At 61.2% G+C, this 25955-nt stretch overlaps 1 protein-coding gene across 3 annotated transcripts in view; it reads right to left on the reverse strand.

Annotated features, from left to right (window-relative positions):
* Nucleotides 1-25955, reverse strand: part of LOC122377915 (SHC-transforming protein 1-like) — a 45709-nt gene that overhangs the window by 15100 nt on the left and 4654 nt on the right. Inside the window, exons 1-4 of one of the 3 annotated variants that reach the window (XM_043358508.1) lie at nt 12630-12694; nt 9538-9706; nt 5991-6666; nt 754-824 (exon numbers count right to left, since the gene is read on the reverse strand). In XM_043358508.1, the coding sequence (XP_043214443.1) occupies nt 754-824; nt 5991-6666; nt 9538-9706; nt 12630-12669 (956 nt within the window). In that variant the 5' untranslated portion in view covers nt 12670-12694. The other 2 variants (XM_043358509.1, XM_043358507.1) reach the window with 2 other exon arrangements.

The raw sequence follows: 25955 nt of genomic DNA on the forward strand, positions 1-25955 counted from the left end.
AGAAAAACGACCGCGCCCGGCGGCCCCGGCCGCGCCGACGGGTCACAGGGTCCACGGCGGCCACTGGGCCAGCCGGCTCCGAACCGAAATACCTACCCACTACAGCGCCAGACGCAGAACACTATCAAAGGGAACCCCGTCCGCGCTCTGAGGGAAACAAGATGAATGGCCGCAATCAATTAATGAATGGACTAGACGCTGAATGAATGAATACATGAATGAATGCGAGACAAAATCATAAATAAATGGATACACAGGTCTTCGTTATATAACTTGGCGTTGCGGCACGCGCCTGGTTCTTCAAGGCTAAGGGCGGCTTTGCTGTGCTGCTAACAATACCGCGCTAAAAGCAGCCATTCAACGATCCGAGGGGCCCTTCAGAAGAGCGCCGTGAGAGCCTGCTAAGAGGTCGGCGCGGTCGTTCGACCATCCTTTCCTGTCTGGCGGGTCCACCCCCCCATCGGAGAGGCTTTCCCCAGTCCAGGTCGCCGGGTCCACCCGCACCCCGTGAACTGCGGCACACAGTCCAAACGACAGCGGCTCCACGGGACGCCGGCGCCGCCACCCACACAATGAGGATCCATAACGAGAAGGGAGGGGACTGGGAGGGCAGCTTCAGCAGGTGCGGGGTTCGCCCCAGTCAGGTGCAAACCATATTTAACCTGTCCACCCCGCCCGACCCCTTCCATCTGATCACTCAGCCCCGCCCCTTCCATACCACCGCTCTCGGCGATTGTATGCAGTGGTACTTACTTGGCGATTAGTGAGCGGGTGTCGAAGTTTAGCGCCTTCATTGATTCTTTCACCTCCAGACATCCGATGTACTGTGGACAGAAATAACAACACCGTCAATGAACGAGCAACACAGGTTCAATCATTCCTTCAAAAGTACATAATGATGAAACACACGACAAACCACCCTTGCACATATGCAATATGTAATCGCTCATAGCCACAAATCAACCACAAACAAATAAACACACATGATTCGACATCGCGCAGAATCACCCCCGCATCAAGTCAGAGTGTCATCATCGCCAAAGAACCAGTAAGTACTAGAGGCGGAGGGCACGTGTGTTCTGCTGTAAGACAGTGCAGGCGCGGCTGGCGCACCGTGCTCGGACGGACAGGCCGGCCGCAGCGGAGGCCATATCCGGCGGTGTATATATCCCCGATCGGGCCCGATCGCCCGCCTCCGGGTAACGGTGAACCGTGGCAGCCGCCTTCCAGGAAAGCCGGCGCGCCTGCGCGCTGGCCCGCGCAGACAGCTCAGATAGCTTGGCCACCTAATTGCATACAGCCAACGGTTCCAGGCAGAGTCCAGTCAGAGCTTCAGCGGAATCGTTCCAAGCCAAATAAACAATCATAGCTGGCCGCATAAATCGGACATATCGAGCCGGCCTGGTCACGCAACGGTGGACGGCGGCGCCACGCGAGAGGCACCTTTCTCGAGCTTCGCAGGAAAACTCGCCGGAAGTGACCATAACAAGAGTGACGGGAAACCCCGGCGCGCCACCGGGTCGGCGAATTCCGCTGCGCGCACCGCCACTTTCTCCAGTCCTAGGTCGTCGGCGGTGACATTTGGGATCTATGACGACGCGGCCCGTCCAGCGGACACTCCTCTGCGGGCCGCGCACCCTCGGCTGGACTGGATCCGCCGGCCGCGCGGTCGGTCACACCGCCGCGCAGCACATCGATACCGGGTGTGGGCGGCAGAATCGACCCGGGGCCAGCGTGGGCGGCCGTCAGCGACGGGCAGCATCCGAACGACGCCCGGCGCGGGCGAAGGCGGGGGCGGGGGCGGCCATCTCCGCCGCCCACGCCACTCGGCCGACGGACGGGCGCGCTCTCTCAGAATCTGTCGCACCAAATCTGCCCGACCATCGACGCCGAGTCGAATACAAACAGCGTCGCCGCCGGCGCCTGGAATGACGTCCGCGGCCCGAGCGGCGACTGTAACGGCCTCCGGAAACCTCAGCCGTCGGCCACGTGTGGCTGCGCGCCACTCGCGACGAACGGCCGGCCGGCGCAGCGGGGGCGGCGATGGATGCGGCGGACGTGGGCGGCGCCGCGCCGCGGGGCCGGCCGGACGCAGAGCGCATCACCGGCGAGCAGTTATAACCCGGGAGGTGCTAAAACCGGACCGCGGTCGAATTAGACCGGCCCACATATCTGGGGGCGTCGGCGGCCGGTGACAGCGGCCGCGCGGCCGGCGTGGTCGCGCTGTCCCCGCCAGTGTTTACGAGAGCAGCTCGCCAGGCCGGACGCGGACGGCCACTCGCCAGTTCGAGTGGACCCTGGCCGGCCAGCAGTCACAACAGGCGACGCGACAGGCAGGCAGGCACGCGTCCATCGAAACCCACGCGCGGCGAGTCGGGTAGCCCAACCATCGGCAGCGGCGGCGATTGGAGGCGCGGCGCCAGACGTGCTAGGAATGCCGGACACCCGTCGTCGATCGGCTTGATTCGCCGCGCTTCAAAGCGGCCCGTCGGCCCGAGCTGGCAGTGGCGAGCCGCGCCGGCCGGCCAAGCCCCGTCACCGGCAGCCAGGCGCATCGTTCCGCTGTTGGCTACAATCACCATAGACACATACATGAACCGCGCAGCGTATGAAAATACAGCCACAACGACCGTTATGTAACGTCTCGCAATAGAGTGAATGGTTCATTGACATGGAAAGGTCACACGTAATCGCTGCATATGCATGCCATTCTGTCGCAGAGTGCCACGCCCTCAGAAGCCCCCAGTCATTCATGCGAGTGGGGGGCGGGGGCGTGCGGTGAGCGACCGGCACACCCGACTGAGTCTGAGAGGCTACGGTGGCGACACAGCACCGCCGCCAGCGGAGATGGGACGGGGGGAATTCATCAGACCTCTCCGTCCAGTGTGAGTCTCTTGGCCTCCGGGCTGAGAGAGGGTCACGTGGGAAGTACAGGACAGACGCACCACTCCTCTGCCCTCAGCCCTGTCTCACCTCGCCCGCCCAGCTCTCCTTAATCGATACCAGGTGAGAGCGAGCGCATCTCATCGGAATAGTGCTAATTTTAACGCCAGACTAAATTGAAGTTACTCTGGAAAATCCAACCTATGTGCTGGGACAAGAGTAGCATCACGGCATTGTTAAAATAATGAAAGGGTGCGGAAATAGCAAGGTAAGAAATGGTGCTCATTACACCTGAGTGCTGGTCCAAAAATGGAAGAATGGAAGCCAATAAGTTTCACAGGATTATTAAAAACTTGTGCAAGCTGAAACTTCACTGAAAGAAAGGTGATTGCCATTTAAAGAGTTGTCAGCATTAAGTAGTCGGGATCAGTCAAATGTTTCGTGACGTAATTTCTAAATATGATACATCCTATATGAATAATGTATGCCCAATCTGAACTTTTTACCACCGCCACAGGCAGTTACAAATGAAATCTCAGTACCCATTCGGCGGCACTGCAGCCCTGGCTGTGCGCCCCGGCTGTGGGCCGGTCGGGGCCTCAATGCAGTGCCGCGAGCTGTGGGCCGCAGGTGCCCGACGGCAGCAGCCAGGGTTACATCAGCGCACGGCCGCCGCCTCGGCCCGTCACGTGACTGCACGAAAGGGCGTGACGTCAGCGGCGCCTCCCGGAACGGCCGGCGGCGGTGTGATGGGCCGCTGAGCCCCACCCGGTCCGACGCGACCCGCGGTGGCCGGAAACCGGGCCCGTCTTCCTCTACCGTCACCGCCAGCATCGTCACCATCGCCACCATCAGCAGAGAAAGGACTCCAGTTGGTCGCCGACTGTGTAAGCCAGCCTTCCAAATCGACCGTCACCTAGCGATGAAGAGCCGTCGCCGCCATCTGGCAGAACCCCACGCCGCACCGCGTCAGTCTCCGCCCCACCTAACCCGACCTGCTGCGCCACCACTGATGAGCCCCACCTGTCCACCTAACAGCGCCGACCCGCGCGCCAGGTCAGCGGCACATGGAAAGGTCAGCCATCCGGCCGCGTTCTCAGAAGGTCGCGGCAGCTCTGCGCCGCGTCCCAGCGCGGCCGGCTGTCGGCGGCGCTTTCCGCACAGAGTCCCGACTCGTCCCGAGTCTCAGGCCGCAGCGGTGAGCGCCAAGTTTTCCTTGGCAAAACGGCAGATGTCCCGTGGCGTCGGCTATCAGTTTCCCCGCACTGGCCGTGAGCAGCGAGCGACGCGGCAAGGCCGTGCGAGCGCGGCCAGCTCGGCGCACGACTTGGCGCCGCTGTCAATGAATGGTTGGGGGACCGGCACAGAATACGATGCGGCTCGACGTAACACGGTGTAACCAGGCGACAAGAGACGACCTGAGTCGACGTTCGACAGCAGCGATGTTCGGCTGACTGTGACAATCACGGCCAAGTCAGTGCCAACGTAGGTTCTAGAGACTGCTGGGGGTGAGCGCTTCTCAGGGAGGCGGTAGACGCGGTAACCCACCGTCGTCGGGGCACGGGGGCCGACCGTGATTAGCCCGCGTCGGCCAGTCCCGTGCGCCAATTTGGGCCTCAGCAAACAGGGGTGTCGCCGCGCGGTTCATACGGCGCCGGCTAAAACTGGGGATCCAATTTGGCAGACGGCAAATAGGCCAGTTTCAGTCGGACAAACAGCGCAACACGCGGCCAAATTAACCCGCTCGCGTGGTAAAGTGTGCCCGGCCCCGAATTAGGCCGACACGAATTGTGCATGTTGCAGCGCCCGTTGTTAAATTACCTGTCGCTGACAACCGTGTTCGATTGTTTGAGAGCCGGATATACAATATGTCCACTCATTAGCTCACACAATAGCTGTTTGGTGCAGTCCCGGCCGCACTGCGGTAGTTACTGGGGGTAAGTTCCGGCAGCAGGCGCCAGAGCCGGTCGAATGTCATGTTCTACCACGCTTCAATAAAAATCAATAGCAAACTCATAAAGGTAGCCGCACAATGCACAAACGGTATGGTTCACAAATGAATTGTACAAACAAAGCGGATCGGATCAAATAAGGGTCAGATCAAATAAAAGACGCGTTAAGGTAGCGCGGACAACAAGGAAGTTATTGAGCAACGAATGAATCAGAAACACGGCCAACTCTAGGAAGAGGGCGGAAGAGAACAGAACAGGGTGTGTCATGTCACGGTGGATGCAGCAAGAGTGACAATTTCCCCATTACGTGACATACGAAGAAGGAGAGTACAAACACGAAAGGAAAATCTACTCCTATCACTGGCACCAGTGCGAAAAAGCGCCGCCCCGGTACAGCGGCGCTCTGTGTAAGTCGTGCAAACGTAATTACTTTTTGTCGCCGTGTCTCTGATTTCCACTGTAAACGCCGGTTGCACCGTCCATTCAGACTTTCCGAGCAAAACCGCACGGTGTGTCGACGTGTACGACGCGAACCCATTCATCCTTCCGTCGGCGGCTACTACAGCTCGCAACAATATCACTCCGACGGAAATGAATCGCCGCCGAGGAATCACGTGAATCAGCTGCGATCGTTCCATGAAGCCGCGCCCGTGTCGGCCGTGTGACTAAAGACGGCGCGGCGCGACCGGTGCCGCGGCGTTTCCGCCGCCCGCCGGCCCTGTCAGTGTGGGTGTGACCGGGGGCAGCGCGTCACTGCCGTGTGACAGAGCACCTGTCGCCGGGGCGCCAGGTGACGGCCGCGCACTCGGCACCACACCCAGCGCCGTGATGCAACGCGGCCGCCCCCTGAGACGGTGGGAGCGTGGACAGACCGGCCGGAGCCCGGACACCGATACCGCGGCACCGCCGGGGCAAAGGTGCGCCGGAACCGCAGTGGGGGTGCACCGCCAACGTCATGCTGCGTGTCACAATGCACGATATGAGAATAATCTGTGATGAATTCACCCCAGATATGGTATGAAATAAAGTGAATCTCATGCCAACCAACCCAAATGTTTGTACAATGCACAAATCACAATATCCATTCATTTATGATCTCGCTAGTCTCACAATGACACCCCTCCCTTACCCCACCCTTACCGTCCCCGGACTCACCCGTACGGCGTAGCAGATGCCCTCGTCGGCCACCTGACCATCGGCGTGTAGCCAGCCGCGCGCCGGCTTGTTGATGAAGTTACCCTGCACCCCGCCACCTCCTCTGTCCTTCGACATGACTAGATTGACCAGGCCCGGACTCAGTTCATGCTTGGCCGGCGTGAGCCGTAGCCTCGGCGATGGTGAACCCTGCTGGGACGTCGACAGCGGCGGCGGCGACTCGAGGCGCGAGCGCACGCTCTCGGGGCTGCGCGCGCGCGACGGCGATGGCACCACCCGGAACTTGTGGTTGCGCTCGAGCGACGAGGCGCGGGGCTTGGCGGCGCGCGGGGAGCGCTGCTCGAACCGCAGTAGCCTCTGGAGGGGACCTGATGACGGCTCTCGGCTGCTCTTGGGCTGTGACGATGACGACGACGACGACGATGGGCCGGCCGGTGATCGCACGCCCAGACGCTGGAGGGCGTTCTCCGAGTTGGACTTTTCTAGGTGTGCGCGCGCTGAGCGCGATCCGGGCAGTCGGAGCAGGTCCTTGTGGCGCGGGCTGGCCGTCAGGTAGATGTGCGTCTGCTCGAAGGAGGCGGCGTCGCGAGGCCGGCTGCCACCACCGGCTCCGGCCCGCTCCGGTAGCCGGATGTACCGCTCGGGCTCCTGGGGGCTGCCGGCCGCCTGCTGCGATCTGATGGTGAGCAAAGGGACGCACGGTCACAGAGGGCTCACACTCACGGAGGGGTGCGAAGAGACGATCCGGTCAGAGGTGTGGGGGGGGGGGGGCGAAGGAACGCACAGTCACAGAGGGCTCACAGGTTACACGACACGTCACATCCAAATGCCCAAAGGTCCACTACACAGGAACAGACAATCAATGCAGCCCAAACATCCCCAATGGCAGCCATTCAACATACAAATTCATTCATCCAGCACTCTCCGCATCCGTCAAAGCCCCATCGCCAAGCCTGCCCGGCTGGTCAGCTACCAGTCCCAGCGGTGCACTCGGGAGCCGACCAGCGGGACGCAGGGGTCACCTTGTGTCGGCTCTCTCGGGTCGGAGAGGTCATATTGCCACTGAACGCCGCCCGACGTCACTACTCAGTACTCAGTGAACGCTTCCGGCCGCTAACAGCTTGTGGCGCCGGGCCATCGGGCAGAGCACGGGAGCGCGCTGCCTGGCGGGGCAGAGCCCGGGGAAACTGGTTCAGCAGAGGGCGAGAGGACAACCTCCGAGAGGAAAAAGACGCGACTCGTCAGTGAAGCACGACTCAGCATAAGTGGCATATATTTTACCGTTAACCCTCGCCACATCCTCATTTTAAACCTCAATATTGTTGTCCTCAAACGATGGGTTTTACCGGTGTCAATTACATACCAACCTATCACGACAAAAATAAAGACCTTGTTTTCTGTACAGCCCCAAGAGGCCACGTCCGCCGCGCATTCTCAAAACGCGGGAAAAGTGTGTCCCGCTAATGGCGCTGACCGTATAATTTGCCTGCATGCCAGCGGAGGTCCCGGCCGCCGGAAAGCGGCCGATACGGGACTTCCTGAGACGATAGCGATAAGTGATTGCCGGTCCCGGCACCGGGACAGCCGATACCATCAGGTCAAAGATACGGGCCAACTACGCAGAGTCGATTGATTACGTTATTGCAACGTGACGCATTTAAGTCCGGCCTTGAGACCTGAAGGACGCGCTATTGTAAATCCCGTGGCGGTATCGATATCGATGCGTTTGAATTAGTTCCTACCACTACTGCGCATTACTTTGGAGTTTTCATCGTTACAAGCAGCTCTGCCCATCTCCCCAGTCCCATCCAGAGCCGATCGGCGCCTTCCTCCGAGTCATCTCGCCGGCTCAGTCCCGTCAGAGAGACGGCCGACGGCACTGATTGAAGGCGAATGGGCGGTGGGCGGAGCGGCCTTCGCGGCACACCGCCACCGCCGCCGCCGCCGCCGCCGCCGCCGCCGCCGCCGCCCTCGACGGTCGATGACGTCAGTCGTCGGGCGGCGGAAGTCGGTCGGCGCCGTGCCAGGGCGGCGGCGGCGGCGGCGGCGGCGCGCTGGGCCACCGCCACCGACGCACGCCTCCCGTCCGTCGGCCCGTCTGTCGATCTATGTTGACCCGGCCCGGCGCCCAGCCCTGGCAAGCCACCCAACCGTGCGAGGACGACCGACTCCGCCGGTAGACAAACCAGCCCCGCCGGATGAGGCAACGGAGACGGTCTCTGCGCGCCACCGCTGCGCACAGAAGCAGCTCTCCAGGCAGGTCGCTACCGCTGAGCAACAAGTGCCGGAGCGGCGCGGGCCAAACCTGTTGTTGCTCAATCGACTGGTCACTGCAGTCACGTGCCACTGCCCCGAGCAGGACCGGGGAGGATGGGGAGAGCAGAGCGACGCGAAACATGCACGGAACATGAGCACAGCGGGGTAGGACATCACCAGAACACGAGCGGCCCTGCACAATTTGGGCCGGGGAGAGGTGCTTCCAAGCTGATAATCTAGACTCCAAGCGCCTGGTAGCCGGGGGACTGCGGTCGAGATGGAAGTTGTTTCGCAATGGCAGCGAGCAGAAGGAAGATCTAGCCGGATGGGAGGAGAGGGGGAGGGCGGATAGAGGGGCGAGGGCCGAGGAGGGAGAGAGCTGCACGGGCGGAAAGCGGAAGCTAGGTATAGATGGTTCGGTATTCTGATACCACACTGATCTCAGTAACTCGAGGTGGGCTGATACCTCTAGCAGAGAGAGCAGGGACAGGACGAAATGTCCTACAGGAGTAAACTTATTCCAGACACAGCACCGGACAGCCCCTCTCTGGGACAGGACAAGAGATTCAGCTGACAGCGAGCTATTCGTGGCAAGTGACCGGCGCGAAAGCTCCCACAGAAACGGGTCATTCGACTCACGCACGCGACAATGGGAGAAACCCGTGCGCCGCTCGTTGCAAAGTAGGCCGGCCGGTGGCGGCCACATGTCGAGATCAGCTCACCGAGTAGCCAGCGCAATCACTGACGGAGCGGAGAGAGAGGGGGAGGAGGGAAGGAGGGAGGAGGGGAGAGGGAGTACACGCGCCCAAAACGAGTAGACACACAAAGCAATCGACAGAATAAACACAGAGGGATGCGATTAGACAACGCGCTTGATGAGCCACTCCGACCCAGACGAGTCGGCGACAGGCTCCGGTGGCAGAGGAGCGGGAAATGAGACTGACTGGGAGGTCGGGGGAGGGAGAGGCGGTACGACCGGGGAGGAGGGAAGAGGAGAGACAGCACGAGGGAGGGAGAGAGCACAGGCAGAGACTGAGCGGCACGGGCGGCCGTTCCGGGCGCCGGCCGCGCCGCCGCCGCCGGCTGAAATGTTTATGAGTCGGCTGATGTAAGACGGACGGCCGTGGGCTGTATCTCGCCCAGACGGGATCCCGGCGGTCGTCTATCCACCGCCTGACGGCCGCTAACCACATAGCGACCGAACCGGCTCGGTGGCGGAGGCGGGGCCGGTGACACATCGACTCGGCTCCGCACGTGAAAGGGAGGACAGAGGGGAGACCCGGGCACTGACCGGACTGATCTGTCGAGGTGCTTGGTGTTGGACTTGGCCTTTATTCCCAGCGCCGCCTTCCACGACTGAATGGCCGACTCCTTCGTGTTGGCGCCTGATGAGTTCGGGTCGGGGCTGCGCGCCACCCGAGACAGCTTCAAATCAGCGCTGTCGCCCCCGTTGCCGTCCGCTGAAACGCACAAAAGCACAACGTCAGATCGTCAGCTCACAGGTCACAGGCAAATGTCACAACGCTAAAAGTGCATAATTAGCAGGCGCACATTGCGGAGTTATTCAAAACATGGGACATCCCAGAGCCGACACGGCGAGATCACACGCACAGGCGAGCCTGTCGCGGCGCTGGCAGCTCGTTAGTAAGGTCAGCGGTTCGGAGCGCTGCAGGGAGCGGTTCGGCGGGGCGCGGGAACCCCGGTGCGTGACCCCTGACCCGCTGACACGGCGTCATGCACGGTGCACGGCCGCCATCAATTGGCAATCGGCACCGGCATGCCCGGCAGCTTCCGGCGCCCGATCAGGTCACGCCACCGGCCCTCGGGCGGGGCGGGGAGCGGGGGGCTGGGGCTGGGGGAGGCGGGGGCGGGGTGGGGCTTCCGGTGGCCGCCAGCGGGACAGATAAGATAGAGGCGCCGGCCGGCGGCCGAGCAGCGGCCGTCTGACGCCCTCTGTCGGCGACTGACCGACTGCCGCCGAGGCCTCTCTCCAGACGGGCCGGCGCACCGAGCGACTGTGTGCCCAGCCCTGCACCGAGCCACGTGCTGCCCAGCCGAGCAGCTGCCGAAAGGAGGGCAGTCGACAGACAGGGCGGGCCCGACGAACGTGCCCGACCCGACTCGACTAGAGATGGACGGGATGAGGTCGAACTGGCCGGTGAACGGGCGAGCAGCGGCAGACCATCCACCTCGGAACCCAGCGGCAGGCGAGCCGAATGGACCTCCCTAAACGGTAGCCACCACACGGAGAAAGCCGCCGCTAGTCGCCGGCAAACCGTCACATAAAGAACACTTATCACGTGAATTTATAGAGACACATCACGCCTCTTTGGAGTCATTACAATTAACCAAACCACAGAAAATAACATATGCGCCAGCATGTGCCAAGTAATACCGTCTAATCTTGGTCAGAACCTTTTCATTATCGACTATGTACGGCGGCGCGGCCGGCGCAGTTGGGCCGTTTGCCGCGCTCTCGGGACGCCGGCCAGTGTGAAGAGCCGTGTTCAGCGGCACTGCCGCCGCAGCGACCCTGTGATCCCAGCCGGAGATAATGCCCGGTCCGCGGGGTGCATCGACACACGGAATTAAACTGGTCCGTGTCACGGCTGGTCCGCGGTGGTCCGTCCCAGGTGCCGCCGAGGACCGGACCGGGACCGGGACCGAGCGGCGGAGCCCGGACCGCGCCGCGCCGGCCGGCCGCCGCACTGGGCTGTATAAACAGCCGGCCAACTGCCATAAACAGAGCGCCCGCCAGGGCCGCGCTGGTGTGCGCCCGCCGCCGGCGCCCGAGCCCGACCCCTACAGGTGTGGGTAGAGTCTCACAGAGCCGGCGCTGCCGCCCAATCGGTCATACGACCGGTCCAGCTGTCCGTGCCAATGGCACGCGCGACAGTGATCGTCGGCCAAACGTCAGACGCATGACTTATAAAGCTCACACGTGAATAGCATGTTCATAAAATTCATAAATGAACATTATGTCCATTGTGCATTCATTCATTCATGTTCTCAGTATGTCTGCATATTCAGATGTCCAACCTTTACCAAGAAATCGACGAAAAGCATTGCCATACTTCAAAACAAGCAGCAGATATGCAAAGTCTGCATTCATTGAAACATGCCCATCGATCACATTCATGAGGACACGTTGGAGGAGCATTTACTGGGACCCAGTACATTTACATCAGTCGCTGTCATTGACGAAAAGGAGCGGTCATGGAACATCTGAGGAGGCCCTAAGGCGGGTCCCAGAACCTGTGAATGAAGGCACGTGAAGCGGTATGTCCGGTTCGGCATGGAGGGACGGGTCAGTCCGTCCAAGAACCCACCGCCCCAGCGCCCAGCAACGTGTCCCACAGACGAACAGACGGACGGACGAACGGCCGACCAGAGCCGGGCGGACGCTGCAGGCCCGTTCACCAGAGCCGAAGGAAGCGCGCGTGTTCCACAGACGGACAGGGCCGGATGTCCAGCGCAGCGGTGACCCACGTCACCAGGCTGTCACGTGCTGACATCAGCAGCGTCGTCAGCGCGTCGTCAGCGCGTCGTCAGCGCGCCGTCAGCAGCGCCGTTAGAACCGAGATACGCCGACCTCTGACCCCGCTAACCAGGCAAGAACGGGCGGCGAAGCGGCTCGGTGACCCGTGCCGCACCCCTCGCTCGGCAGGTGGACGCCGCACGGACTGGGGCTCCGCACGTCCCGCAGAGGCACCGTGCCGAGAGACGGACACACAAGGTCAGCGCCGGGCGGCCGACCTGCTCCACTCGGCAGTCACCGGGCGCTGCGGCGATCGCCGATAAGCCTCACTGGCAGTCTGATGAGGTACCCAGGGACCCAGCCGTCGGCGAACAGTCAAACTCAGATACCAACACACGAGAACAGACTGAATGAGGGCAGTAGAGACTGGGATTTGGGCGGAACAGTAGCTACTGTGCTGAACAAGTCGTGCACCTGACCGCTGACAGTACAGTCTTTGTCAGCAAGACGTTGGTGCGTGCCGGCAACAGGAAACGTTCGTCAGCCAAGGTCGGCGCCGAGTCCTGACTCACGGACGGATTTTGACCGCACCTGACAGCGAGTCACCGCCGCGGCAAACCAGTTGGGCGGCTGATCCGCCGAGTCGGCCGTCCACCCGACCGGCCGTCTCGCGCCGCCCACCGGTGCCGTCCCGCCCTGCGCCCGGCCGCTCTCCCCGGCCGGCCAGCCGACTTTCCCCGCCCGGGCAGCGCCCCGGCCCGACTTACGACCTCCGCCAGCGCTGCCAGCTCCGCAGCCACCTCCAGGACGATCCCCACCGGCGCGGCGAGCAGCGCGCGCGGCGCGATACACCCAGGACGGAGCACAGGACGCGACACGGCCTCCGGCCGGCGCCGACCGCTCACCGGACGCCGCAGCCTCCCGGCTCGCCGGCTGCGACCGCATGACTGGCGACCGGCTTCCGGCGCCCCTCCGCCGCCGCCGCCGCGTCGGCGCATTCGCTGAACGGCGGCGACTCAGCCTCAGAGTCAGCTTCGACGGCGGCGGCGGCGGCGGTGGAGGCGGTGTGGCGGTGACGGCGGCACACATTCCCAGCGCGTGGCGTGCAAGCCGCTTCCGCCGCACACCTGAGCGGCTGTCGGCTGACGGGGCGGACGACGGTGGTGCCTACCGTGACTCATCTGCAGCACATGGCCGGCCCGTGTGCCGAGCCGGGGACCGCGGCGCTGGCTGGCGGGCGCCCTCCGACGGCCGACTCGCCTGCCATGCAAATGTGCGCCGGCCGGTCGGACGGCGCGCGCCGTGCACAGAATACGGAGCCGGCGATCAATGTTCCAGGTGCGCCGCCGCCGCCGCCGCCGCGCCGGCCGCCAGGCGGCGCGCGACGCGCCCGCTCTCTGAATGACGCCCGCCCGTGACGTCACTCATTCATAAATGGTAATTGATCGGCGGCTGCGTGCGGGGCTCGTCGGTCGCGGCGGCCCCCCGGCGGGTCACACAGAGGTCACAGTTGCGCCCGGCGACCGGGAGGGGCGACACGACCCCACCGCGGGTCTGCTCTGCACGGCAGTCATAGGAGAGAGCTGACGCAACGCGACAACCATCCCCGTCAACCCAGTCAACACCAGATGGTAATCATCCGGGCATTTATCCAGCTTGTTTGGCTCATTCGCCATATACTGTAGCATGCAAGTACTCAACAGCCCTGTTATCGGAAGTGTCTTTTCCGGCGCCATTGTCGCAGGAAATGTCCCGCGGCACGGAGTAGAGTTCCATGCAGTGCACACTGTCGATGGATGGCAGTCGCCGGCTGGTGACAGCTCCTGCAGCCGACATGTCGGTGACAGGTGACGATGGAAGGGGACACATGTCATGGTGACGTGCCCGGCCGCGGAGCGAGGGGCACCGATCGGGGAGCTGGCGAGATGGATGCCGTCCAACGCGATCTATGAATGGGAATCGCAGCAGCCAGCAGCGGAGCTTCGGAGAACTTTGTCCGGACTGGGACCGGTTAACATATCACTCGTGCACACACCGAATCCCTTCGTAACATAGCATCACTGCGTTGCCTACAACCCCGCCGGTTAAACAGAACACACACAACACAACTCTCACACCTCTCACGAGGTAGCAATGCCAGCCACATTTGACATCACCCAAGTATGCAGAATCATACCACACGGGCGTGAAATCGGTCCACGGCCGGCTCCCTGTTCCTAGTCACACGTCCGTTCTGGAAGCGAGCGTCGGAATGTCTCATAATAAAGCCCGGCAGTTAATTATCATAAACGACCCATTAGGGACAGATCGTTTGTCAAATTTGCTGGAGTTTGACCGTGTTCCCGCCCATCTGACGCCCAGCTTGGACACGCGCTCCACTTCCGGGCTTGGTGATATCGGCCTAGTTTGAAAGAAGAAAAGAATCGCACGGTAAGGTTCACAAAATGGCAGATTAATGTGCGAAGCACCTAAAACTACGCGGCTAAAATAAGCATAAGATTTATCAAACTGCTCGATTGAAACTAGCCGCAATGCGGTCGGTCGTTTCAGCGTTGGGCACCGTCTGTTAGCAATGCCATAGATAATTGGTTTCTCACCAAAAAACGAGATCACGAGACAGATTACCGCAGTTTTCCCACGATTACCACGCGGCCAATCACAGCGCCATCAAACCACAAAGCCGCACGGTACCCTCACTGGCCTGGATCCCCTGCCACGGATATACGTACCCCTCCCACCCACTCCCGTCCCCTCGGGGGAGGGACGTCTCCCCCCCCCCGTTTCAGCCCCCAGCGGCGCCAGTCAGCCATTCAGCGAAATCCGGCCGCAGGCTGACTCCCGTCCCCAGTCCGGAAGGAACTGTGGGCCAGCACCGGAAACTCAGCGCCGGAAGCGCACTTCCTTCCTATTTTGCAATCGGTTTTGCGCCGAGCGCTGCGGTCAAAAGCGGGCGTCGATTTCGATGTTTGCGCGCCGATGGCGGGGTGCGTGTCGGTGGGGCGCGGTGTCGGTGTGGAGGGGGGGGACGTGGGTTGACGTCCGGTCGGCGTTCCAATGAGGGCGTGAACACGCACGTCAGCGCCAGGTCGGCCGCCCGTCCCGCCCCCGTCATCAGCACCGCAACTGATCGGCGGGCGGGGGGGGGGGGAGAGAGGGAGGGCGAGCGGGTGCGGTCACCGGCGGCGAACGGGTGCGGTGACCAGTCGCACTCTCTGACCCATCACCGTCCACCCACGCTACGTGATTATCCAGATACGGCGGTCATCCCCACTGAGCTTTAACCAGAGGAGTTTTTGCGGTGGCTGCGGTTTTCGGAGGCGGTCACCTGTGAGGTGGCTGTCACAGCAGCGTGAGCCGCTGTCCATCAGTGGAAGTTAGCCTGACCAGGACCAGGACCGGAGCCGACCAGGACCGGACCGGCCGGTCCGAGGCACGGACGGCGGACAGGTCGGCCTTCAGATTCCGGGCACCCTGTCGCCACCGGCACCCGCTACCAGTTTCACTGCCGCACGTGCCACGGAACTTCAGCAATCGCCGCCCGCAGTAACCGCCGTCCTTGTCCAGTGTCCACCTTTGGTGGCATAATAATCGTCATTGAGGTTTCCTTCACCCGTCCGTCTTCACGCTCATTCACTATTTCGAAGCCCACGTCAGCTCGACTCACTTTCACACATCCGATCAACCAACGCCACGTCCCCATTCATTCAATCCCGGTCTGCCGCGCAGTATACGTAACCCCGCTCGTCGCCATCCGATGGCGTCCCGCGGCACTGCGCCGCACCCGGGCACGTTCAGCATTCCGGCAGCGATCTGCGGCCGCCGTTCGGCCCCCAACCGAACATGTTCGGCCTAATGTCGGCGCCGACGGCCGCCTCGAGCCGCTTCTCATGCATCCGGCGGCGCGGCGAACAGCGATTTCCTTTCAAGCGGGCAGCGTGGGCGCGGCCGCGGAGCTGCTCAGCGGGGCGGAGCTGAGGGGCCACTCGGCCAGATAGACGACCGGGCCGGGACGGGCGGCCAGCCATATCGGGGGCGAGATGGCGCCCGCCACTTGATAATTGGCATTCTCAACTGGGCAACGAGTACGTGGCCCATTCATGGCCGGGTGGTGACTCAAAACTGGCCCGACTCGAATTGCTAAGCAAACAAATGAAATGCAACTGGATAGGGGACGACTCGGGTCCGAGAGGAGAGTGGCCAGCTGTTGGGGTTCGTTCGTACCTTGCCAGTTCTCTGTGACATGGCCCGCTGACCTGCCCCCGGGGGAAACACCGGTGGGCTTTGAGCACGTCGGGTACGGCCCACAAGTCAGGGCGTTCCCGACGTACCCAACACCGCCCCGTCGGAAAATGTTTGGCTCGCCAGTCGCCCGCCCGGAAAGCCCGCGCGGAAGCGAGTTGAGTTGAAAACATTACCCGGCTAATGCCGACCAACTGACAGTTCCGCCTCGCCCGTCCGCCCAGACGGCAGCCGCCGAGAGGAAACGGGACTACCGGCTGTCGGCCGGCCAGCCTCTCCAGCGGCGGCGAGAGGTCGGGCCGGATTTTACAGCCGCCCAGCTTCCGACAGCTCTATCCGCGGCGGCGCGGCGCGGCGATTCGATCTTTGCGCCAATTACGGGGCTCGTTGCAGGCGAGTTAAGTGCGGCGGCCGGCGGCGGCGGGCCGGCCGCAGCTGCCCTAATGGATGGGTTGCCGGCGTCGGCGGCCAATCGCCGGAGACGAGTCCGATCGCCGGCCGGCGTAATTCGACGCGCCCCGCCGCCGCCGCTATTACCGCCGGCATACGACGAAAAATTGTGCCAATTATCCGTCGCAAATGGCGCAGATAAAATTGAACGTAATCAACACCGAGCATCGCCGCTCTGGCCGGCCGCTGCGAGCCGGCGCGCCGCTCAGCCGCGCCGGCGAGATGTCGCCTCGCCGGCACCGGAAACGTTTAAAAATAAGTGAGCGCCCGCGGGCGGCTGCCGAGCGTCAGATGAGCGGCCGAGAGAGAGACGAAAGACGGTCAGAGACGAATCGCGGCCAGCTCTCCCGAGGGCGGGAGGTAGCTAACTGCTGAGGTCAGGCCAGCGCGGCCGCGGCCGCCGCAGCCCGACGGGCCACTGGACGCCGCCGCTAATTGTCGGAGCCGCGCCGCCGTTTGACCCAGAAGTGTCATCTATCAGCTGGCAGAGGACCAGCCGGGGGCTCGGCCGGGTCACGGCCCGTTCGCGGCGGGTCCGTCGGACCGGCTGGTCCGCCTCAGCTGCCGTTCGCCGCCCCCGAGCCGCCGGAAGTCTTTTTTTAGTATTGGCCGCTTGTGCCAAGATGTCGGCGGCGGCGGCGGCGGCGCCCGATTGCGTGGCGGTTCCCGGACGGCTGGCCGAGCGGCCGCCGCCGCCACTGACTGATGGCCCACTGACGTCGACTGTTGATGTTTTCAGAAACGTTCGCACCGGTTTCCGAGACTCATCGAGGTCGGCCGGCGTGTAAACGGCCAGCTTGGCCCCGAGTCGAGTCTATCCAGAGAACTTAACATTTTATATTTCCGCGGGCACATGACAGCTGATATGGATACGAGGACAGGTAGGAAATAACATTTAAAATTGAGCTCAAATTCGTTTACAATGGAACGCGATCGGTCCTTTGAGCGTCAGTTAGGTAAAATTGGCTCTGAAACTAGATCTGACCGTCACCACTTCATAACAACCCTCCATCGAGTTGCGAAGGGGCGGTGAATCACAGCCCTGCACTAAGTTCACCCTGGGGACCGTCCACGATCGTCGTGTCGATGATCGCGCCGAAGAGAGCCGCTCGGCCGTCAGCGGTCAGTCCAATCGGGCCGGCCGTCGATAGGTCAGTCGGCATCGCGGCAGCGGCGGCTGCCAGCGGGCGCCGGTGTACCGCTGGCAGCAGCGCGCCATTCGCCAGGAATGCGGCCAATGCGCGGCTATGGCCGGCCGCGCCGGAACTGGCGCCGGAAGCGCGGCGCCGCTGTCGACCGGATACTGCGCCCGGCCGACAGGAAGGCGCACAATCCACCGGCCGCTGCCGCCCCCCCCCCCCCCGCCCCCCGATCGGGCGCCGCACCAGAGGAGGAAGCGACCAATCGCGCCGCCCGCCCAGTCGACCGGCGCCGCGCCGATGTCGGCCGCGCGGACCGCCCGGCTGGTGGTGGTGGCACCGCTCCCCGCCCCCGGCACGGAACGGGACGCCAGCGGCCGCCGCCAAAACGGCCCACTGTGAATATGATCCACAGGAAGGGCGCAGTGGCCGCCGGCCGCCACCCCACACCTTCGTTTACATAATACGTCACGAGCAGCCCGAGTCATATTCGTTCGGCGAAGTCCGCTTGCCAAATTCGATGCAGACACTCAATAGTAGCGGGTCGATTGGTCCCGATCCAGGAGCGCCTGACTCAGGGCCCGATGACGCACCTAGTTCGCAGTTCGATCCCGCTCAGAGAGGCTATCAACAGAGCGGCGTGGTCGACGGGAGGTCGCGGCACCAGCCAGGATACACGCACACATACAAAAGAGACCGTAAATATCCGGAGATAGCCCATTCGTATTCTTTAACCCCACACAAAGAACCTGTCTCGTTAATTTCAATGATCATAAATGCGCTACCAGCGGGGCACATCCGACCTATTATCATCCAGTCTCATCCCTTATTCTTCAAGCTTTCAAAGTGATTTCACTTACGCATATAGTGTTCAATGTTTAGTGTTTACCTTTGGAGATACCTTACCCCATTTGAAAGCATCGGTCTAAAAACCCGTCATCCGCCAGAACGTTTGTGTCCCATTTATTCCATTGTCCGTTCGTTTATTTTAGTCCGTTTGACCGTCCGTTCATGGTCACCATCTCCAGGCCACTCTGTCGCAGCCCGGCGACGGGAGGCTCCTGCAGCTCGAGTGGCTGAGGCAGCTCCCCGGGTAAACAGGACCGCTGGAGCGGAAGCTGCCGACCCGCCGAGGTCGCCGCCGGTGCCGACGACGGCTTGGCCGGCCCCAGTGTACACCGCGAACGACGAGCGGCGGCGGTAGCGGAGGCTTCCGGCGGCTTGTGTGCAGCGTCACAGCCCCGGGACGTGGATCGACGCTGCGGGAGGAAACTCCGAGACTATGGGATCTAAAGACAGGATCGAGCCTTCTTGCAGCGTTCAGACAGCCATCACATTAGTCGCTTAGTTAGTCACTGACAGCAGCCTTCCCTGCTGCCGGTCCTAGTACCGCCTATGCATCCGGCACAAAGTAGCACAAGGCCTGGCAAACTGTTCTCTCAGAAAAACACCGTCGAAAATAGGCCCGCAGACACAGCAGACACTTTTTACGATGCAAAAACACCAACTTCTTTCTCTTCCGGAAACAGTATGGACGGTAGCCTCTGTTCTTTCAACCTTTCTTCATCAGATACAATATTTGACAGCACTCTCTGCGGCGGCTGACGGCCTCGGAACTGGCTCTCGAGTAGAAAAGCCCACCGCACCTAACCCGATACCACATCAGACAGGAGAGGGCTTAAACGCCGTGGTCGCTATCTGACCATTTCCGTACGGAGAAGCGGCGGCGGCGGCGGCGGCTCGGCAGCGCCATCGCCGCCGCCGCCGCCGCTCACTTTCCGGCCGCGCCGTGCGATGCACTCCGCTCACGTTCTGGGCTGCGGCGGTGAGCCGGCCGCCGGTTTCGGACGGTCGTCAGCGCGCCTCAGCCGGAGAGAGAGCTTTGTCAATCGTTCAGCGCGCGGCGCGAGACACGATCCGACCCCCACCGGACACGATTTGGTAGCCGAGGTCTGTGACGTCAGCCGGGCGTGAAGTTTTCCCTTCACCATAGGCTTCACACACAAACCGGCCGAAGTTCATGCCAGGATAGCCCGGCTTGAAAGTGCAAAAATGATTAAATTTTGCCCTCAATAGATTCATTGCTTCATTTTATAACTAAAAACGTCCGTTATTAGGACTCAATGAAGGTAAAAAGTACTCAAAATCGAAGTTCAAGAAGATGCTGTCCGAGCACAATCTGGTAACATCACGTGACCTCTTTTAAGCAAAATGTATATAATTCAAGGATGTTATTACACGATTGCTGCCTAAAACATCATAAATAATACGCTTGTAACATTTATTGCTTCTGTTTAAGTCATAACATTGCAAAACGCAATGTTTATCATGGAAGTCACGTGACCAAAGGTATAGCAGGGGTTGGGACAAGCACTCAAAGGATTTCAAGTTTTTTAATTAAATTATATAAGTTTCATGATGAAATTGATAGAATGTATTTTTTCCGAATGAAATACAAATTTTCGTATGTAAAATATTTTTCTTATGGGCGAAATTCTCCATATAAGAAATGTCAGTGACGTCACCAGGGCTTTACGTGGGCTTTACTCAAAACATCGGACCTACCTGTTTCTTATAGGTATCTTGACACGATCCGCGGCTCGGGAGCCATCAATAACGACCGGGCCGCCGGAAACGGAGGGGCGGGCCACACCGGGGAGAGCGGGCCACCAAAGGCAGGAGATAATCCACAGAGTCAGCTGTGATGCGGTGATGGTGTCGCAAGACCAACGACACAATGCTTTGGCTGAGGATAAATGTTCCATGCTTTCACTTAGCATGAAAGCATGAATTCAAAATCCTAAAATATTTTATAGAAACGTTCATGAATGACGAGAAATCATTCACTCCGTCAGTTCAGGACAGTCCTGGTGACCCACCGGCGATCGCTCGCCGGGTTTACGGGACGACTTTACCGGTGCAGTCACCGATATCGCGGCGGAGCAGGGATATAAAACAGCCGTGCCGCTGCCGCTCCGGTCGTCAGCGGCGGCCCGATAACAGGGCACAGCGCAGGGGCCAGATAGCGCGGCGCGGCTGCCGCGGCCCTGACGAACGGACAGTGTCGACCCTGACCGCGACCCCTAGCCGACCTCGGCCGCGGCCGCTCCCAGCCGTTCCTCCCCACCTTCACAGTCCGATCGGAGCCACCACTGCCGCCGCCGTCACCGCCTATAGCGTCGCCAATCCATCAGGCTTATTTTAGCGGGCGTCGGCCACAGAACCGCCGCGGCACTGCGCAGCCATCTCGGCGCCCGGTGGGCGGCCCTCTCCGCGCCCTCCTCCAAGGTCACGGAGCCGTCGCCGCGGCCGGTCGCATTTCGGCTTCCGGCCGTCATTCACAAATTCAGCTGAGCGGTGGCGGTGGAACGTGCGTGGCCCGGCCTCGGCCGCTATCTGCTGTGACGGGGCGGCGCGCCAGGCCTCCGGGCGCTGCCAGGGCCGGCAGGCAGCGCCGGCTGCTCGCTCTCGCCGGCCGGCAGAGGCGGCGCCAGCGCGGCGCACTCGGACGGCGCCCATTGAGAGCCGACCCGACCCGGCCACTCCGGCGCGGAGCTCAGTGTGGGCGAGCCGGCAAACATCCCTAATAGCCGACCATAAAGGCGGACTGGCACGGCCATCAATGGTCAGGAAACGAGCCGCCGGATCCGGGCCGTTTCCGGAATCTCGGCCATCTATAAAATGTTATTTGTGGCCGGTGAGCGGTCACGTCTCTGCCGGCCCGTCAGATGGACAGCCAGCCGGGTTGGGAAAGAGAAGACACCGCTGATAGGACAACACAAGAGAAGGAACAGTCAGAGCAGGGCTGCACTCTCACACAATGGTGGACACTGAATAGAGAACAGTCGTAGCTGACGCCGCCGTGAGGAGGTGGACACTGGACATCGGCCGCCGGAGGACGGGCCTCCGCCGCCGCCACTGGCGCCGGAACGACGCAACATCCGGCGGCCAAGGTCGCGGCGCGGGCGGCGGCGGCGCCGGGACACCGAGCGGCGGCCGGCGCGGTGTCGCAATACCCACCGGCAGCGGCCGATCGGCGGGCCGGCCGGCCGGGTCGGGTCGCTCCTGCGTCCACCACAACCACCGCCCCCACCACCACGGCAAACAGTCACCACCGAGAGAGCTCCAGCCACCGCCACCACCCGCCTGGCGCTCGCTGCCAGCTCGAAATAGCCGACTGGGCGCGAAAGCGTGGCCCCGAGCAGCTCCTGTGCAGCCGGCCGGTCAGCCGGAGACGATTACTATGCCCAGCCGCCGCGGTTGGCCTGTAAAAATATCACCGCAGTCGTTCCGAGAAGGCCGTTCCGGGTCGGCGGTGCCGAGCAGCCCAGCTGGGGCGGTGCCGCACCAACTTGGCCCGCCCGCAGCGCCGAGCCACCTCTGAATGTCAAGTGATCCCAGGGCCAATAACTTTCGACTCCATCCACTTGTTGAGCTGCAATAGTGGCCCAGTCTCCGAGCGGAGCAGCTCATCTCGGACCCAGCGCTCCGGGATGTTTTCTGGCAGCGCTGACACCGACTGGCGGCCGCTCCCCGTCGGCCGGAAGGTGGCATCGGTGTCGATACGGGCGACGATCGGTCAGCGTCGGGGCCGCCCCCGCCGCCGACGCCAGCGGAGGACGGTCGTTTATAACAGACAAATCGATGGTGAGATGCTCAGGGCTGCTGCTGGCAGCAGTGTTATCACATAAGGTGATTTTAGAGTGGTGGAAATCACACAGAATCTGCCACCGAACGCACGCATTAACAAATAAAAAGCATGCTATGAAACGAATGAAACGAGTTGCGGTGACTGGTAGCAAATATAAGTACCTACTACCTAGCTTCCACAGGGAAGCTCCAAAACTAATTCAATAAAATCGTTTGGGCAGGAGTTGCCAGTTGCGTCAAGTCAAGTCGAAATATCCATGTTCACGAATATTATTCAGTAATGATCATTTATAAGCAAGAACGGTATGCCCCATTAAAACACCATTTTATACACACCATTGGCGACGAGTTTGATTTGCATTGTGGTGGTTTTCACACACTGTCATGTTCTTTGTTCCATTGCGACACCAGAATTTGCGGTGCTGCCATTCAAATGACGGCAGCTGTCACTATCCGGTGGAAATTCCGACACGCCTGTGGCAAAAGCGAAAATGAAAATGACGAATACCTGAGATAGCTATTGGATGATAAATGACGCATCAACATTGCCCGAGTAGAGTGCATGAAATGCCATATTAACCACTTTTAACTTATTCATACAAACACATGCATATGTACAGCATATACCGACCCATACGTTCTGGTGTATATTACCATACCTACTCCCCATGGGACATACCTGAGGCAATATTCAATGGAATGGACAAACCCACTGATGTTACGGTTTTGCACAGCCACAAAGTTGGGCGGCCAGTGACGTCAGATGATGACATTGGTGACGTCACAAGGCAATGTGCAGTCGTTGGACACTCCATCACAGTTGATACGTTACCAAGCGCTTCTCCGAGCTTTTCGGGCCCAGCTCATGTAGCATATTCGACGGCAGGGTAAACATTAGGTCACCATGCTCCGTGAAACAGTTTCTATGAAAAAGATTATATGTACCGACGAACAGTTCAACTACAGTACATAATCTTTTTGGATTTCCGGTGGAGATAAGATTGTCGGACGTGGACGTTTGCCGCATCTCCGATCAAACCGACCGGACCAGCCGCTAGGCACCAGAAACAGACGTCTCTGAGGGAGGCAGGACAGACTCCCAGAGGGGCCGGTGGCGGGGCTGGTCGTGAGGACCAGACGGCCCTACATCCGGCCAGGACGGCGGACACTCGGGCACATCGGCCCACTCCTTCCGGCCCTGTGACCCGGCCGTCACGAGATCGACACGGCGGCCCGCTGTCACCATCCGGCCTCCGTGTCACATGACACATCGGGGGCGACTGGCGTGAGAGGTCAGTCGCGCGCCGCCACCGCCCGACGGAAGGCCGGTGGCGTGTCGGGTGGAGCGCGTGCCGAGCCCGCTAAGACCCCGGTGTCCGCGGACCGCGGTGTCAAACCGCTCTCCCGATGAAAGCCGCAGGCGTGGGCGAGCCCAGCCAACCGGCAGACGACCTCCGAGCTACGCCCACGCCGCGCCGGGCCGGGCCGCGTCGGGGCTTCATCGGAAATGGGCGCTGGTGATGAGCTGAACGCTGGAGACGCGACCAGACTCAACAGAGCAGCACTTGGATGATGGCTTCAAACAGCGCAGGAAAGCGAGCGTCGAGTCCCAGTGTGGGCCTGTGAGAGGATTGGTGTTCAGCACGCCGCGGCCGTTCCGGGGAGAGACGCCTCGCCCACACTCTGAGGTTCCTGCTCTGGAGGACAAGGACCTAGGCGGAAGTCGTCACTGCCGCCTCTGACCACAGAGACAAGTGAGCGGCAGGGCGGTGGCGGCCAGCGGCGCCTGAAACCGCGCCGGTCGCCGACCGTCACACTCGCCAGCTGTCCGGGCCGCGGCGCAGGAAGCGGCGCCACGGACCCTGCCCGCCGCGCCGCCCTGAAGACAGCGCGGCGAATGTGCCGCGCGCCGGCCGAGGCGTGGCGCAGTTCCGGCCGTGCCGTGCCGTGGCGCGGCCGGCCACCGGCGCCGGACGCGGTCGCCCACGCGCCGCCACCGATTCAAATAAGCCTTCAGATCGAAGCACTAATTCGGTCGTGCCGAGCCGTGTGCCGGGGCGGTGGCGGCGGCTATTTCAGTCGAGCCGTATCACTCGCTGCAGCGCCGACAATGGACATTGGACACTGGCAGCTTCCGGCCGACGGCCCATCAGGCGGCCGCTCCAAATTGGCGAAAATCCACCGGAAATGCGACGCGGCGCGCGCGGCGGCCCACTTTCTGGGCACGAGCGGCCGATTTGCGAGCGGCACTCAGCGCCGGCGGCGGCGGGCGGTCGCCGAGTCACCGGTCCGCCGGCGCTGACGAGGCGCGGCTCCGCTCCGCCAATCACGCCACACATCAGGCGTCAATGCACCGCTTCCTTCCAAATACGTGCCCGGCCGGCGCCATTCGTTCTGATGACGCCAACGAGCAGCATCCGGCGCCGCTGATGGAGGCGGCAGAGGCGGCCGAGCGCGATGCGTGTCGGGTGCGCCGTCTGCTAGCGCGGGTCAGCGAGCACAGATGGTGCCTTCAGAGCGCACGGAGCGCCGGCAAACACCAGCGGAGACGGACGCTGCTCAGCGTGCACACAATAGCGGCATCAGTCGGCCGAACCGGTCCTCTGAGCGCGTCGGCTGCAGTGACTCCTCAAACGCACAGCGCGCTCGGCTCGGCTCGGCTCGGAACAGTCCCGCTCGCTCGAGCCGACAGGCCATTGCACAACCGCTCAGAGACAGCGAACGGAGGGCGACGACCGCCAGAGAGCCGCAGACCGTCTCGGAGTCACCCCAGCCTCTCGGCACAAGTCCTCTCGGGCACCTGCTCGGAGTGCAGCAGCCACCCATATTCACCCATTCGAACTAAATTTCTTATTTCTGTTTTCAAACTTCTCTGAAAAGCATATTCCTTTGTCGCCTGCTTCCTCAGAATATTGGTGAAATAGTGTTGGATAAATAATACCAGGATTTGTATTCTTACAGCGAGTAGTTTCTGTGAACTTCTACAAGGTTTACGATATTGAGAAGTTTTAGTGTCGACTACATACATGTCGCAATATCTGAACGTTACGATAAAACTGTTCTGTTGCGCCTTGTAATATTGAATTACCCAGTAGCTAAGCGCTTTTACGAGCTCCTTTAAGTAGGAGTTACGAGCAGCGGAAGGCAATTTTTACGCAACGCGCTAACAGTTGGCGGTAAACAGGCCGTAAATTCGGGCCGCTCCTTCGTCCGCTATCGCACTGTCCGGAAGAGGACGACAAAATCGCCAGACAAACGGCGATCCGACACGACTTCAAATGGCGCATCTACAAGGCATACGACAAGGCACACCATCACCGAAACGATATGAAGATCTTAGATAAGTTAAAATGTGTCCAAGTCGAGCTAAGTCTCTGGTCTAAGTCTGTAGTGAACATCACACCTGCATGACGATGCTGGCGATGAACGGTCCGTTGTGAGCTGGCGCATAGAGAGGCCCCAGTCGCTGTCCGGTGCAGAAACCGGCCCGGTCGGGCCCGGCACTGCGCGAACCGCCGCCGACCACGTCAGCGCCACTCAAATCCCCACTAATTGAATGCCGGAATGGCGAAAAATCCATCAGCGCCTTGAAAGGCCACAGTATGCAGATCTTCCTGACAGGAAGTCCAGCAAACCGGGCGCGATGCCTAACAGGCATAGCATGTCACAAGCTGCTCAATCAGCAGCCTTGAGCGCCAGACGCCGGATATTCGTGAGTAAAAACAAGCGTCCGAACACAACTTTCTGATTTAT

Source organism: Amphibalanus amphitrite, unplaced genomic scaffold (genome assembly GCF_019059575.1).
Source record: "Amphibalanus amphitrite isolate SeventyFive unplaced genomic scaffold, NRLGWU_Aamphi_draft 000052F_arrow, whole genome shotgun sequence".
NCBI classification, from domain to species: domain Eukaryota; kingdom Metazoa; phylum Arthropoda; class Thecostraca; order Balanomorpha; family Balanidae; genus Amphibalanus; species Amphibalanus amphitrite.